The 17,456-nt window shown below is 38.8% G+C and overlaps 1 protein-coding gene across 1 annotated transcript in view; it reads right to left on the bottom strand.

Moving 5' to 3' along the window:
* syn2b (synapsin IIb) overlaps positions 1 to 17,456 on the bottom strand; it is a 91,922-nt gene that overhangs the window by 23,917 nt on the left and 50,549 nt on the right. The window contains exons 2-5 of the mRNA XM_004548564.6: positions 7,510 to 7,567; positions 6,004 to 6,095; positions 934 to 1,090; positions 614 to 703 (exon numbers count right to left, since the gene is read on the bottom strand). Of these exons, the coding sequence (XP_004548621.1) occupies positions 614 to 703; positions 934 to 1,090; positions 6,004 to 6,095; positions 7,510 to 7,567 (397 nt within the window). The remainder of the gene's footprint in view (positions 1 to 613; positions 704 to 933; positions 1,091 to 6,003; positions 6,096 to 7,509; positions 7,568 to 17,456) is intronic.

Here is a 17,456-nt window from a genome sequence, read left to right as displayed (position 1 = left end):
ATCAAAGAAAATAAACCTTGCAGGACTTCAGCAAGAGCTCAGATAGATTAATCGTGACTTTTACTTAATGACACTTTTTAAAAAAGTCAATGTGTCTTAAATCCTACCTCTATATTATACCACATGAATGCTTTACTAAATCTGGTAAGTAAAATGCAAGAGGGAAATAGGCACCATCTCCTTTCTTATACGTATAATAAAAACCCATGGATTTTCACTGTACTGTACAACAGTTTTTAGCCCATCTTTGTTTAAAAAACAAAAATACTTACCTTTCTCATATTTTTATTATGTTCTCATAAGCTCAGATGCATATATACAGCAAGGATTTGTGCAATGGTGTTGTAGTGTTTCTGCTAAAAATACGTCAAAACTGAAAAAAACTTGACAGGCATCCCGAAACTTAATTGATGCGCTACACTGTTTTGTCCTTTCAGAGACTGTCGCTCGCTGAAACAGGCAATTACTGTAAATTAGTAAATACAATATATTATATAATAATCTGCACATCACATTGCCACATGCCAGCTCCAGATCGCAGTGAGGTGTGAGTGTTCTTCAAATTGAAACACAACACAGTTTACAGTGTGCAGTAAGCAGAAAATAGCATTACCATGTCTCTGTAGTTGGGGTAGAAGGTCTGATCAATGAGCGGGAACTTATCTGAACCCAACCTCTTCTGATTGTTGATCAGCTGGGAAAACTAGAAGATAAGAAAAAAAGAGAGAAGCAGCAATATGGTGCATACGTAAGAAATATATGCAGATTAATCATATAGTAATAATGTTATAATGTTTGCACTCTGTTAGGTGTTTATTCTACATGAGTCTCCTAACTGACAACTTAAAAAAAATCGTACAATTATGATGTAGAGTGATTAAAATACTCTTTAGATAATTACAGCTGTAAATTTGTGTTGTTGAAATTGCTTACAGCCCAAGGTTTGTCACAGAGGTTGTAGATGGAGTCCAGAGAGTTGACTGAGGGAATGCCAGCATACTGAAGACCAATGATTAAGTTCCTAAAATCCTCGTTTTGGGCCATGCTGAAGGCATGCTGGCGCACCAACACAAAGTCAGGCCTGAATGACCTGGAATGCAAAAATAAAGGCAGGTGAATAAAGAATAAATGGATACGTTTGGTTTCTTGGCGTTCTGTGCTTATATTCACGAGTTCTTGTGTGATCAAAGCCACAGAAAAGCGACATGAGGGTGTTGCTGTTTTTATTAAAATAAAACTGGAGGGCATAAGGTGCACTTTTGGATGGAAAATGACAAAGATTATGAAAAAGTAAGTAAACTCGCACAGCTACAAAACAAATAAGCTTAGGTTTATCCATGAACAAAAAATGAAGCGCAAAAATACAAATACAAACTTAGATCTCTCCTCAAAGAGTAGATTCTCATCTTTGAAGCACTCTTATGAGAGAATCTTTCTTTGAATAATACATGAAGATAAAATAAGTCTCATGTACTTAATTGAAATTAAATGTATCACATTATGTGTACAGTAAAATGACACAGCCCACTGATAAGCATTACCAGCAACTCAAAACATCACAGTTATCTTCTGTGTCCACACGGAGAGTGAGAAAGGTTTGTTTTGCTTTGTGTGGAGTCTCTACTTGGATGTTTCAAACAGTCAGTTTGGATGAAAACTTGTGGTCGAAATGACCTTTCATGTTTGAATACATTACCTAAAGCATGAGCAGATTATAAAAGGGCGCAGAAGATAGTTAACTAAACACATACCCATTAAATTACTGTATATAAAAGTTTCTCTCAGAAAGGATCTTAGAATTAGTTTAAACACTATAATTAGTCGTTTAATAATAATTCGAGTCTTGTTTTGAGCATTTAATCAATCAACAAAAAAAAATCTGCTTTTACTTCTTTGCCACTGCTAAACAGAGATTAACACGGACACAATTGTATCGATACCTGTGCAATTGTTAGTTCTGCTTAGAGTTCTGATTCTTTATTGATTGTCTGATTGATTTCTGTGTGGAAAAAATGCAAACTGCTTTCTACTGCAGAAACAGAATAGGAAAAAAAGGTCTCCATTTAAAAGCTACACTGCAATAAACCTGACATCTTTGTTTTGCTGTCAGAAAAAAAAGTCCCAGCATTGATAAAGGGAAACATTACGTTTGAAACATTAAACACTATATTTGCCAATAAAAACATATTCAAAAGTAACCAATCAACAATGTAGTAACTCTAAATTATGACATATTTCTCTTATATTCCTCCCCTTCATAAAATTTTGGACAACCCAAATACTTTGCTACTTAAATTAGCTGCTAGAAAACAGTGCGTTTTACTACTTGTATGTCTCACCTTGCTTTTTCTTGGTATAACATTGAAACCTCAAGTTATTTTACTGCCCCAAGCCGGAGATAAAACTGGGGTGGGCAAGAAGCTGTTTGAGCCTTGCACACATTCTGTCCTGCTGGGAAATCCCATCATGGCAGGTGAAAATGAAGGTGGTGAAAATACTACTGTCAGAGAGGTGGCTGTGCACAGTTAACATTGATGAGGACTGCAGTGCAGTAAAATCTAACTACTGAGAGGTAATGAGGGATTGTTATGCACAAGTGAAAAGAAATAAATGCTAAATTGCAGAGAGTAATATATTCCCAGTGGGGCTTTTATTGATTTAAAGTCTTTTTTGTTGATTTTCTGTAATATTCTACATTTGAAACTGTGTAGGTCTCCATACAAAAACACCCACAGCACTGAAGCTCAGAGAAGCAATTTATGACCAGAGGGTTAAGGTCAGAAACAATATTCAGTGCAGTTCAACTCACTGAACGGCTGACGCTGACAGGACATGACTCCTGTTATTTTTTCTTTTGTCCCTGCATGCACGTATGACAGCGAGGGAATGTGAGGAAAAGCAGAGAGAGAGGTGTGAGAAAGAATACAGTGAAGAAAGAGATGTAGAGAGGAGTGAAAGAAGACAGACAGAGAGTGAAAACTCTGCCGCAGTGTGACCACCACCAGCTCTTCATGCACTGAGAATACTAATCAGACACTCCAACAAACTAAAAGACTCTGGTGGAGAGGACAGAGCAATTAATGTGACTGTAGCCTCTTCATTACTGGCAGTAAGGCTCATCAGTACTACCCTCATTCGATGTTGCCAAGAAAGCCACAGCCATCCAAACAACCTTTCAGTATGAAATGAAACAAAAGCGATGGTTGTCACATGTATAAACGATGTATTCACATAGATGCAACATGCACAATTTGAAAACGAATCTGCAGACGTTAGGCATACTCTGGCCATGCATGCACTGGGTTTTTGGAGCAAGCCAATCCCACTCAGGTAAAGTGGAGATGAGACAGAGCTTACATTTCTTATTATCTTTTTATTTTTTCTGTCTACAAACCCACCCGCTAGTAATTTATGCATAAATTCCAACTCACATACATCCTTGTAGTGTACTGCTTTGTATTGAGTCAGTCACTTTTACCACTATCCCTAATATTAGTACTGTTCGTATATCTTTATTTATAGATTGTTTTGTCACTGCCAGGATCATTGACCCAAGCCCTTTCAGGTTATCCTTAGTTTCTTTTGTTTGAGATTCCATAAGTGAACCACACCAACCCAAAGTTCATTTTCTGTGCTTTAGAAACTTCTTCCAGGATATTGTCTTGGCAGTTTGTCCAATAATTAAATAGAAGAGCAATTTTGTAAATGACGAAATTAAGGCGTGTGCCCATTTATTTGTGGCTAAATATGGGAGTGGAAATGAGGCTTAAACGACTGAGAACAATGACTGAGATTTATAAAAGAGGGCCTTTTAAATATAGCACTTTTTAGCCTTTGAGCACATTTATTTGTGACTCTAAATATAAATTATTTTAACTCAAAAAGATGATTATTTAGAAATAAATAGTAATTTCTTCAATAAAGCAGACAAAAGTAAGACAAAACACTTCTGGAAGAACCTTCACAGACATAAGACAAAACACAAAACTAAAACATTTTTAATGGCCTCTTGAAGACTTCTCATCAAATAGCATGATTCCTTTAGCGGAGCCTTTTCCTGTTTAGCCTGAAATCCTATGTGTGTGGCTAAGCATATGGATGCTCTCCATGTACGCACCACAACAATTAGCAAAAGAGATTCAGTTTTTCCTGGATAAGCAGACCCAAAATGGTTCAGATCACAAACAATCAATGAGTAAATGCAACACTGTTGCATTTACTGAAATTGCTGTTATAGACTTTGCCACGTTAGCTGTTTTTCGGGGAGTTTCACATACTGATGCTATGAATACTGACTATGGCCAACGTGCATTAACATACATTAAAAACTAAGCAATTAAATCCAAATTTTGGTTTGTGTGTCTGAGTATGTGGAGGCTAGCTATGCATACATGCACTGAAGAGCTTGCCAAATGCTCTGTGAGTACTGCTAAAATACCACCCAAATGCAAAAAGTGCAACGTGTTTCAACGTAAATAATGAGAAAACAAAACTTTTTGTTATTGCTTCATTTTTCATACATAACAATTAAAAACAAAACAAAACAAAAAACAAACCAGAAATTGTTCAGTAAAGACAGTATAGATGTAGATTGTGCAGTGGTAAAATCTAGACATAAAAGATCTTCAGGGATCGAGGTTACTTAGCAACGCAGTATCTGAGCAGTTAGGAACTCCCCGCTTTGACTTGAAATCAATGAACACGCTGTAATTACAGAATCAATTGTAGGTGCATTCAGGTCGAAAAACTGTGCATCACACGGGCAGACAGCAAGACACACTGAGGTTTATGTTGGAAACTCGTTCATCGCCTCCACACAAAGAATAAGACTTCCGTAGACATGACACAGCTGGGACAGACGAGTGTGAATCATTCTGCCCGCAGTAATTTAAAGTCTGTCTTACTCCACATGATCTTCAGCATTTGGCCCTGGTCATTGTGTGAGCATGTGCAGGCCAGCCCATCATAAAACTAATGCTACACCCTTCATTTCCTGTTGGTTTTTTGCTTGTTTTACACCAATAGGAGCTACCGTCTTGCTTAATAAGTCCCAGTCTTCAGCCAGGATACTGGTGTCTCTGTCAGTGTGGTTTGTGGTGTGTGAGCATGTCTACAGTATAGGCAAATCTACTGTACCGCCCTGCGGGTGATGGTTGTGGTCAAACGCCTCTGCTCTTTTTCCACTGATCAGAGCTTTCAGTAAACAATGTTCATTCTTTCCAAATGCACTCTGAAGCTTTTCTGTCTTACAGAAACGACGCTAACTGATGCATAAATGTGGTAAATCAGGGCTAAAACTGTAAGTTTGCTCTTGCCCTTTCACAAGGATTCAAAGTGGTGGTAATTTTCCAAGGACTTAATTGTGTTAAGTGGCTGTAATTTAAGAGGAGAATCATTTGTGTCACGTGGAGCGTTGTGCCTTGTGCTCCTTTGTGTGCCCTTGCAACAGCAGTAAAACTACAAAGTTTGGTGATTTTGTGAAGATGGTGTAGGTTTGGCTTCATGGCATTACTGTAGGAAAAGTTAGTTAATGGTTACAGCTGCATTGTGTTTGCCATCAAAAGCTCTTGTTGCTTACTGGTGCACTTCATGTGCGTTTACTATTTTCTGAGAGAACCAAAGTGAAATTATCTCACAAAGATCTCACAAATGTCATTTACACTGTTTATGAATTTGTGTTGTTTCTGATGAACACCATACCGCACAATGGCCTTCTACTGTCTCTCTTTATGTTTTGTTTCACTTTCAGTAACATCAGGAAAAGATGAATGACACCGAAAGCTAAAGCGCTGCTGACAGGTGTCTTGCTGGTAAGTTACAGAGTGGGTAGAAGTCAAGTTGGGGTTTTTTCGTATGCACTGTCGTCATTTACACTGTTTGTGAATTTGTGTTGTTTCTCTTTCCAGTTTGGGATTATTCCTGTTCAATTTTACTCATTAGGATAATGATGTTTTAACAATTACTCTATGTGTGTGACAATGTCTGTGTACGTGTGATGCTGACCTGACAACTTTGGTCCCGCCCCTGATGACCTGCATGTCCACATTACAGGTCCCGTTTGAATGTGAGACGAGGTTGATCTCTGAGAACTCAGCCTACGTGGCGAAGGAGAAAAGAAGATAATTTAATCAGTTATGCAATGTTGATACAATCTGATGCTTATGATTGGTTATTTGTGCTTTTAATAAATGACATTGTTTCATTGTTGAAGGTTTTTGTGCAGGAAATTCAGTCCAATGTGCTATTTCTCTCTCTCATAAAGCTACTTTCACAGCATGCACATTATTCATTATTAATCATTTGAATGAATGAGTCATGGGGCAATCAAAACAAACAATTAAACGACACTTTTCAACCTCACAGACTTTTCCTGCTGTTATTTACTTACGCAGTCACGCTGTGTTATGCAGCGTAAATAAACCGTGTGCTTGTGCAGCAAAACAATGTACATGGCTGCTCTTTGGTGTGGTCGAAAAAACAGCGAAGATCTGTCTGTGACTCATAGCTGCCGACTTCTGTCTCCACTGGTGTCTATTTCACATCTGTGGTGAGGCTTGAGGTTGTAATTTAACTGTCAACATCTATTAGGTGTGAAACTGTTTGGTGTGAAACCCCAGAGAATAGTCATCTCAAATGCAGTAACCGAGCACTGCAAAAGGATTTTCTGGTTAGTTGGCTGAACCAATATGAAACCACTGCGACAGTCAAATCCTACATCTGAAACAACGTGAGCAAAAATAACTGTACAGCCTAATACACAGGTCCTGTATAATTTTACTGTATTTTTTTTGTTTTACAAGTCTAGCCAACTGTTCATGCGTGGACACTCACTTTACTGGACAAAGGAGAAGACAGATGAGGACAATAAAATTTTATGATGTTTAAAAAACAAAGTAAATCAATGTAAAGCCAGACGTATACAAAAAAGTTGATTATTTTTCCATTTTTCCGCACCAAAACACCTCAAAAAAGTATTACTGTACGTGAAGGTTACGTAAGAAAATGTGGCCAAATCAAACAGCTTCGTTTACAAGGCCATCAGCAACATTAGATTTCAACATTAAAGAGACGTCATGTCTTGACAGCAGCTGTATGTGTTAATATTAAGGTTTAGTTTGCTATGAGGTGACACTATGAGAATCCTGGGGGTAAATTTTAACACCATCAACCTCATATGTTGTTTGACGATGCTATCACTATGGTGTGAAGCAGGTAACATTTACCAGGTTCACACAATCTTGTGTTTAGCCTGTTAGCATTCTAAAATGTTTATCAGCATAATATGACCTAGTGTCTTAAAATACTACTGATGTTTACAGTAATATTTCTAGTTTTCCAAGAGATTTAAGCTAAACTAAAGAGAAAACTTAAATTCCTCTCAGATCATTACAGCTGCGAAAAGCATCTTCTGTTGTTATTATTAATGATACTCAATAGAATATCAGTTCACTTTGATGACTGGCATCTCTTTTCTGTAGCATCACATATTTATTAAATCCAGCATGATACCTGCTCCACTTTGATGTCATATTCCCCAAGGACCTTCTTTCCTCGAAACACTTTGCCCCTGCAAAAGAAGAGAAGTGTTTTAGTTTGCTATTGCACACACCAAACCTCTCAGTTGTCTATGCTGCCCTCTACTGGACAATATAGCTGCTGTGGCACAAATGGGAGACAGAAAATGGAGGCCTTTGTTTGTGCACTTCTAATGGCCAAACTTTCTCATATTTGCATGATGAAGCATATTTTAATGAGCCTTTGTGAACATATTACAAAAGATACAGTAGATAAGAAGGCCGTGCTGAAACTGCAGTTGGTCTCATCACACATGGTGGTGACGTTAAGTTTTGATCCAAGCTGTAAAACATTTTGCAGTTTGAATGATAAATGCTTCCAATAAGTGTGTTGTTCGATGTTTACGTACTAATATCTCGGCCGCCAATCGCTCAAGAGTGACGTAGAAATAGATTGCAAGTAAACACAAACAGGGAGACAGATGGAGAGCAGGCAGGAAAAGACAGACAGGCACAGAGAATGAGAAGAGCAATAGAGGCACACAGACCGTCAGCCAAAACACAAGCAGGATGTTTTTATTATACACAGGCATCACAAATGGATCGCAGAGTGTTTACTGCACATCCATCATCAAACCGTACACTGACTCTTAAAAAAAAAAAAGCAATAACCAAGAACATGAATCAAAAACAGCAGACATGTTTTGGAAGTCGCATCTGATAGCTTTTCTTTATGAGTCTTCACCAAATTTATTATGAAATACTTTGTGAGATGTCTTTTCAGGAAACTCCAGGAGACGAGATGCGTCTAAAAAGATGGAGAAGTGAGTTCTCCAAACACATTTGGATCCCGGGTAAAGCGACTCCCTCTCTAATCTCACTCCTAATTGAACCTCCTTCAATTATTCATTCAAACAGCCATCCTCGGCAAATATTATGCCAGCTCATGTACCACAATTTATCATGACATCAGATTGCACACACACACATGGTTCCTCTCTGTGCTGTCAATTAAAAATATTTGCAGGGTTTTTTTCCACATAACCTCACAGGGACCTCGTGTAATGCGGCACGCAGGCATCTGGCTCGTTAGTGTGGTTCATTAGGATTAGACCATCTGTGAGAGAAACACTTTGAGGATATGATGCCTTAACTTCTGACAATCAATAACCACACCAACAAAATTGGTGACCTTATAACTGCAGCAATATATCTTTATTAGCCCTACTAGAAAGTGATCGTTTTAGTGTGTGTGTGTGTGTGTGTGTGTGTGTGTGTGTGTGTGTGTCTCAGCACAGGCAGCTGATTAAACACACTGCACTGGTGACACCCATGAATTCACCACTGAAGCCTTTACTGCATCGTGAAAAATGACCACCCCATGCCACGCATCATACTTATGAATGAAAAATGTCATCACCTCCCACAGCATTGACTCAACAAGTTACACCACAGTGCCTCCAAACAGAGTATTGAGAGTCAAACATAGCTGGTGCCTCTGCTGCTGAATGGGTTTAGGAGCAAATGAGGGTTCAGTATGTGTTCAGTATCTGGTGCATGAAGCAAACAATACACAGAGATATGCAATACCAGGGCAACACACTAATGGACAATTATAGAGCTCTACTGAAAGACAGCTGATGGAGCCTCTTTGTTTAATTCCATTAAAAAGAATAATGCTGCTGTCACATAGCAAAATGCAGGACATGCACATAAATATCCTCAACTGAGCTGTAAGTGAATTTCTGGGAATGAACTTTTACTGGATAGGAACAAAGATGACCTGTACATTCAATGTGTGTGTGATGACAAAATGTTGTTGTATCAGATGTCCACAAAGCTGTATTACTGCGATTTATTCTCAGTAAAAATTGACCACTGACACTGTCACACTTCAGTAGCAAAAGTAAATGCAAACAGGCGACTTTTTACATATCCAGCACACAAGCAGCGACCTTAGCCTGCATCTAGTTATGTGTTCGTGCAACTCGATATATCCTGTATTCACTTGGGCTTTTTGCCACTACTTAAAGGAAATGTCTAATTATTTAGCAGCTAAATCCTCCACAGTGTAATTCAATGGGTAAACTATGTTATAACTACATCTGTACTACATCTTTGCTGCTTGCTATGGCTGAAAATTAGTTTTGCAGGCTAGTAAATATATCTATAACATAGCTTTAAATATTGCACAGTGCAAATGCTTAGCTGGAACATACAGTTCAATGGTTTGCATTATCTGAAGCTAAAACTACTTGGTTCTCAAATAATGCAACAATCATGCATGTTACACAGCTTAGAGTAGCTTAAAACCACGTTGAAAAGAGGTAAGGTTTTTGCCTTACCTAGTGGAAAAAAGGCAGTTTCACTTGCAAGTCAAAGTAAACCACTGTAGGTCAGTAGGAGGAAGTTACCCTTTACACACGACCCAGTTTCCAGCAAACCCAGAATAGTATACAATAAGATAGAAGGTATAAAGGTAGAAACAATGCTTTGCCAGCACAGACTTACAGTGGCTTGCAAAAGTATTCGGCCCCCTTGAACTTTTCCACATTTTGTCACATTACAGCCACAAACATGAATCAATTTTATTCGAATTCCACGTGAAAGACCAATACAAAGTGGTGTACACGTGAGAAGTGGAACGAAAATCATACATGATTCCAAACATTTTTTACAAATAAATAACTGAAAAGTGGGGTGTGTGTAATTATTCAAGAAGTATGGAACAACTGTAAACCTAGCAAGACAAGGCCGTCCATACTTCTTTCATTTCTGAATGATCACTTGAACAGTGCTCCGTGGGATGTTCAAGGCTTGGGAAATCTTTTTGTAGCCTAAGCCTGCTTTAAATTTCTCAATAACTTTATCCCTGACCTGTCTGGTGTCTAAATCCAATCGAGAATCTTTGGCAAGATCTGAAAACTGCTGTTCACAAACGCTGTCCATCTAATCTGACTGAGCTGGAGCTGTTTTGCAAAGAAGAATGGGCAAGAATTTCAGTCTCTAGATGTGCAAAGCTGGTAGAGACAAACCCTAAAAGACTGGCAGCTGTAATTGCAGCAAAAGGTGGTTCTACAAAGTATTCAGGGGGGCTAAATAATAATAATAATAATAATAATAATAATAATAATAATAATAATAATAATAATAATAATAATAATAAATTTTATTTATGAGCATCTTTCAAGTCACCCAAGGTCACTTTACAATAGGATAAAACACTTAGTAAAACAATGGCAGAATAAGAACAATAAAACAAAAGCACAAGATAAAATTAACAAACAGTGGATTCACAGTGAATATGCAGATTTGAACAGATGAGTTTTGAGTTGGGATTTAAACTGGGGGAGAGAACCAATGTTTCTTATTTCTGGGGGCAGAGAGTTCCACTCCACAGCCTGGGAGCAGAGCAGCTGAAAGCTCTGCTTCCCATGGTGGTGAGGCGGAAGGAAGGTACAGCAAGCTGGATAGAAGAAGAAGATCGAAGTGAACGGGCAGAACAGGTAGTGGTTAACAGGTCAGAAAGGTAAGGAGGAGCCAGGTTATGAATGGCCTTGAAGGTGAGCAGAAGAAGTTTGAAAATTATCCGGAATTTCACAGGGAGCCAGTGAAGTTCCTGAAGAACAGGGGTGATGTGCTGGTAGGAGGGGGTTCTGGTGATAATGCGAGCAGCAGAGTTCTGAACCAGTTGGAGCTTATGGAGGGATTTTTGGGGGAGACCATGCAGAAGAGAATTGCAGTAGTCAATACAGGTAGCAAGACTATGGACAAAAATGGACGTAGACTGGGTGGAAAGAGAAGGAAGCAATCTGTTAATGTTACGTAGATGGAAGTAGGCAGAACGGGTGAGCTTATTGATGTGAGATTTATAGGAAAGTGAACTGTCTAGGATGACACCAAGGCTCTTAACCTGAGGAGAAGGGAAAACTGTGGAGTTATCGATGGTGAGTGAGAAATGGTTTGCCTTCATAAGGTTGGATTTGGTGCCAATAAGGAGGCTCTCAGTTTTATCCTCACTGAGCTTTAGAAAATTAGAGGTAAACCAGGATTTTGACTCGGATAGACATTCTGACAGGGAGGAAGGTGGGAGGGAGGAATCAGGTTTGCAAGAGAGATATAACTGGGTGTCATCAGCAAAACAGTGAAACTGAAGATCAAATTTGTGGAAAATGGTACCTAGAGGGAGGATGTATATTATGAAGAGAAGAGGGCCTAAAACTGAGCCTTGAGGTACACCAGAGGTGACAAGGAATAGACGAGAGCGGAATGATCTTAGTTGAATAAAATGGGAACGGTCGAGGAGATATGATTGAAACCAGGCGAGGGGTGTGTCAGAGATGCCAAGAGAAGAAAGTCTGCTTAGAAGTACAAAGTGAGAGATGATGTCGAAGGCTGAACTCAGATCTAAAAGGAAGAGAATGGTGAGAAGACCAGAGTCAGCTCCGATTAGAAGATCGTTAGTGACTTTAAGTAAAGCAGTTTCTGTACTGTGACATGAGCGAAAACCAGATTGAAATCTCTCGTAGATGTTATTATTAACCAGGTGTAACTGAAGTTGAGCTGCAACCACTTTTTCGAGTATCTTAGAAATGAGGGGTAAATTGGAAATCGGACGGAGGTTGTTAAAGTTGTTAGGATCTAAAGAAGGTTTTTTCAGTATAGGAGTGACTAGAGCAGTCTTGAATAAGGAGGGAACGATACCGGTGGTGAGAGAAAAGTGAATGATAGCAGAGATGAGTGGGAGTAAAGAAGAGAGGCAGGATTTCACAAGCCCTGTGGGCATGGGGCCAAGATGACATGTGGCAGGCTTTGATTTACATATGAACTCGGAAATATCGGATAAATCAGGAAGATGAAAAGTGGAAAACGGCTCAAAAAGGAGAAAGGGTTCTGGAGAGGGCGCAGACACAACATTTGATCTGAGTTGCTGGTGGATGTTATTGATTTTCGTAGTCCAGAACACCATCAAGGAGTTGCAGGTTTCAGAGGAATAGAAGTGTGGTGGTAAAGTGTTGGGGGGTTGAATTAGTTTGTTGAGAACTGAAAACAGAGTCCTTGCATTACCCTCATAAGAACCGATAATACCAGAGTAGAAGCTTTGTTTTGCCTTGCTGATGGAGTCTTTATACTGAAGTACGTGGTATTTATAGATTTCTGAATCAACAGTTAAACCAGATTTCTTATATTTACGCTCTAGCTGCCGAGCTTTGGCCTTCAGAGCTCGGAGGTCAGGGGTAAACCAGGGAACAGAGCGAGCGAAGGAAACAGAGTGGGCTTTTACAGGAGCCAGAGGATCAAGGACAGTGCGTAGACAATTATTATAAATTAACAACAAATCATCAGGAGTAGAATAGAAGTCTGGAATCTGAACATTGTCCAAACTGGTAGTGAGAATGTCCATATCAATGTTCTTGATGTTGCGGAACGAGATGAGACGGGTTGGCTTGGTAGAAGAGCAGCAGAGAGTGCGGTTAAATGAAAGGAGGAAGTGGTCAGTTATGGGGATTTCAGTAGCAGAAAGATTTGAGGGAGTAAGACCAGAACAGCAGACCAAGTCCAGGGTGTGTCCTTTAAAGTGAGTGGGATTCAGAGCCTTCGAGACAGGAGGAAAAGTCTCTGGTGAGCGCAAGGTCATTGTTGTCCATGTGAATGTTGAAATCTCCCACCAAGATCACATTTGGGGAGAGAGATGAAAGATGGGTTAGTAGATTAGCAAAGTCACTGAGGAAGACAGGGTTAGGTTTGGGGCTATACAGTAGCTATGATGGTGGGAATGGGTCCAGTCAGCTCACATGCAAGGACCTCTAGAGAACTAAAGGTATCAACATTAACTGGCAGGACTTTCAAGTGCTGGCGAAAAAAGATCGCGAGACCACCCCCACGACCTGAGCAGCGGGGTTTAGAAAAGTAAACAAACCCCAGAGGAGTAGATTCATTTAGCTGAGAAAAGTCATCAGGTTGTTGCCAGGTTTCAGTTAAGCAGAAATAGTCAAACTTACAGTCAGATAGGAGGTCTTGGATGAGAGGTCCCTTACTTGTCAATGAACGAATGTTTAGAAGACCGAAGTTGAGTGGAGTATTTTCTTTTTTGCTAATCGCGGTGGGTGCCCTGGGCAGGTGGGCTAGAGATCGATGGTTGACAGCCCGATCAGGGTTCCTGCGAGGGTGGCGAGCAGCAGACCAGAATAATTTAGTTCCATTGGAGTTATTGAAAATCCTGAGGGACCCGCGATGGATGTATCTCCGGCGAGGCTGGAAAGTGATGCCCGGGTGGTAGCGGAGCTCCGCCAGCGACAGGAGCGATAGCTGCCCGCGAAGGCACAGGAGCTCAGCGGCACCCCACTTTTCAGTTATTTATTTGTAAAAATGTTTGGAATCATGCATGATTTTCGTTCCACTTCTCACATGTACACCACTTTGTATTGGTCTTTCACGTGGAATTCCAATAAAATTGATTCATGTTTGTGGCTGTAATGCGACAAAATGTGGAAAAGTTCAAGGGGGCCGAATACTTTTGCAAGCCACTGTATGCACCCTCAGGCAAAGACTGTTATACTGAAAGCTTTCTCTCTGTTACATCCATTCAAGCCTCTGTTTCCTTCAGCATAATGAGCACTCTCAGGGGGCAGATAATGTGACTAGTTCTTTTAGGCTAAAGGATGCCATACATCCCAAGGCTGCCAAAAACAAATCATCTCTGACAGGTTATTCCTAAGTTTTCATGTATTTATTACATAGCATCCACTAATGTCTTAAAAAATAAACATATAGTTGAGCAGAGTTTAATAGTGTTGCCCAGAGACACACACCCACTGCTGCTTTGTTATTCTAGAGAAAACCAAAAAGTGTGTTCAATCCATCAGCAGTGACGGACTACACGGCATTAAAGTGCACTGCAGCAGAGATCAACATTATGAGGAAATATGTACAGAGCAATTCCCCAAAAGTCTATTAGCTTGTGTTAAAGCAACAATTCAATGTAAATGAAATTTTACATTGAACTCCAACATCAAACTGTGTAAACAACATTTGTTGTTAATATCGATCTCTCTCTCTCTCTCTAAATATATATATATATATATATATATATATATATATATATATATATATATATATATATATATATATATATATATATATATATATATAGATAGATAGATAGATAGATAGATAGATAGATAGATAGATAGATAGATAGATATAGATAGATAGATATAGATATAGATATAGATATATAGATATATAGATATAGATATATATATAGATCGATATATATATATATAGATATATATATATATATATAGATAGATATATATATATAGATAGATATATATAGATAGATATGCATTAAGACTGTGGTAGACATTATCAAAATGAGCCTAACAGACAAAAATAGAAGACCAAATTACAAAAAAATGGGTTGTTTTGTAAAATGTAAATAAAAACAGAATGCATTGATTTGCAGATTTGCAGATCTCATAAACCCATATTTTAGTCACAATGTATTAAATGTTTATGGAAAAACATGAGCTCATTTTCAATTTTATGGCAGCAACATGTCTCATGGGGGAAGCAAAAGGCTTTAAAGGTAAGTGGCACTGAAAAGAAACAGTTGGAGGAACATTTAGGAACTAATTAGGTTAATTGGTAGCAGGTCAGTGACATGATTGGATATAAAAAGAGTTGTGGCAAGGCAAACGCAGGCTGTATGTGTGTCATGCTGGGGTCTGTAAACACATGCAAGCGTTACAAAGAACTTCTTAGAATGGCAGTTTCTCAGTAGTAAAGATGGGCTGTCACGTTTGGAGAATGAAGATGTTTGGACCCAGATGCAAGGACGAAAGAAAACAGCATTCCAATAACATACAGCTGTTTATTTAGGCTGATTAAATTCCAGGAGAAACAAAAACTGTATAAGGCACACAGATTAAACAGTACAACATGACAAAGAACAGAAGCAAAGTGAGGGTCTGAAGACACAAGAACCAATTGGAAAATTGGAAACATAAGGTAACCAGACACAGCTAAAACTGATCAAGAATGACAAGACAAAGGATGTAAACCCAGGAACAAGCCACAGAAGAAAACAGCTACCAAAATACAACAGGGGAATATCGAACAGCGAGATGGAGACTTAAAAAGACACGGGGGAAGAAAAATGAGGCAGCATATAATTGAAACCCAAGAAATGAGTTTACAGCTCAGAAACTAGATTGCAAAATGTGGCTCAAACTAAGGTGAGATTCAGATACTGAAGCTTTTTACTGCTACATAAAAAGCTCAAAGCACCATAAATGCAAGAATCCAAATGTGACTAGAAATAAAGCAAAACTAACAACGAAAGCCATCAACATTATCGTCATCATTAGACGCTTATGATCTCAGGCAGCACTGCGTTAAAAACCTTCGTGGTTCCATCATGGAAATCATAGCATGGGTTCATGAACACTTGCAGAAATTTGTGAACACAGTTCACTGTGTCATCCATAAATGCGGAGATTGAGGCAAAAGGAAACTATTCTTTGGTCATACAAAATGAAATGTGAAATTATGTTTGGAAACATATGCTGCCTGCTCCAGTCTAAAGAACAGAGAGACCATGCTGCTTGTTATCAGTACTCAGTTCAAAAGCCTACATCTGTTCCAGCATGCATCAGAGCCTATAGAATTAGCAGCTTGCACATCTGGAAAGGCACCATCATGCCTTTTTCAGGGAAGACCTTTTATATTATAGCACGAAAATGCTAAACTGTTTACTACATCTATCACAACAGCAGGGCTTCGCAGAAGACTCCAGGTGGCCTCACCAATTGAAAACATTTGAAGAATACAATGTCCCAAAATTGCTGAGCAGCTAAAATCCTACGTCGGGCAGAAATGGGACAACATTCCTCTCCCAAAGGTCCAGCAGCTGGTTTCCTCAGTTCCCAGACATTTACTGCGGTTAAAAATTGAATGGATGCGACACATTTGGCACATTTTGTTAGTTTAAACATTTGATATGTTTTCTATATCACAGATAAAATATGAATTTATGAGATCTGCAAATCATTGCATTCTGTTCTTATTTACATTTTACACAGCATCTCCAAATTTGGGGAATTGTCTTTGTAAAAGTAAATGTAAGCTTCAACTCATGAACATCGGCCAAATGCACCTGAAGTAAGTTTCTAATGGATTGAGTTGATAAGAGTTAGGGATAAAAGAAATGTCTGCATGGTTACATAATAGTCAAATGGCTTCAATTTAGTAAAAAGAGAAGCGATACACAGTAGCAATTACTAATGGTTCTGTGTTAAGTGGATGTGTTACTGAAATTGTGAATTTCTGGAACAGATGCAGATATTGCTATGATGTTTTTAACTGTAGAAATTACTCTGTGGGAACCTCATATTCAGCTCAGCACACCATTTGTCACATTTGTCTGTAAAGTTTAGCAATGCAGTCCATTATAAAATGTTACTATCTCAAATGACATAGATGGTTTAGATGCATATTTTGTGAACTACAGCAACAGCAGGCCAAATTATCGAGGACTTCTTACTGGTCTAAATGTAACGGTTGAGCTCATTTTTCTACGATCATTTAATATGATTCCACTTTTGCTATTGATTGGTGGAGTCCATGAGTCTGCGGCAGCCTGTGGAAATTAAGCCTTTCAAATCAATGCATAGTAATGGCAGAGAGACAGCAATAAGGAGAGGAAAAGATGACAAAGACAGATGAGAGCAAAAGGCAAAGAAATGAGTGCCAGCAGTATTGCAGATGGGGATACAACGAGTAGATTTAAAATAAAGATAACATGTAATAGCTCTAGCATCACGCTCTGCATAATTCTGCTAAAAAGTCAGATAGTAGTAGATTTTTCAGTTCTTAAAGTTTTTACTCTGCTCCTAGGCTCCTAGGCACAGAAGAGAGAAACTTCACATCAAAAGCCAC

This window comes from Maylandia zebra, linkage group LG5 (assembly GCF_041146795.1).
Source record: "Maylandia zebra isolate NMK-2024a linkage group LG5, Mzebra_GT3a, whole genome shotgun sequence".
Lineage (NCBI taxonomy): Eukaryota > Metazoa > Chordata > Actinopteri > Cichliformes > Cichlidae > Maylandia > Maylandia zebra.
The sequence above is the reverse complement of the archived record's forward strand: the minus strand, read 5'-3'. Positions and strand labels throughout refer to the sequence as shown.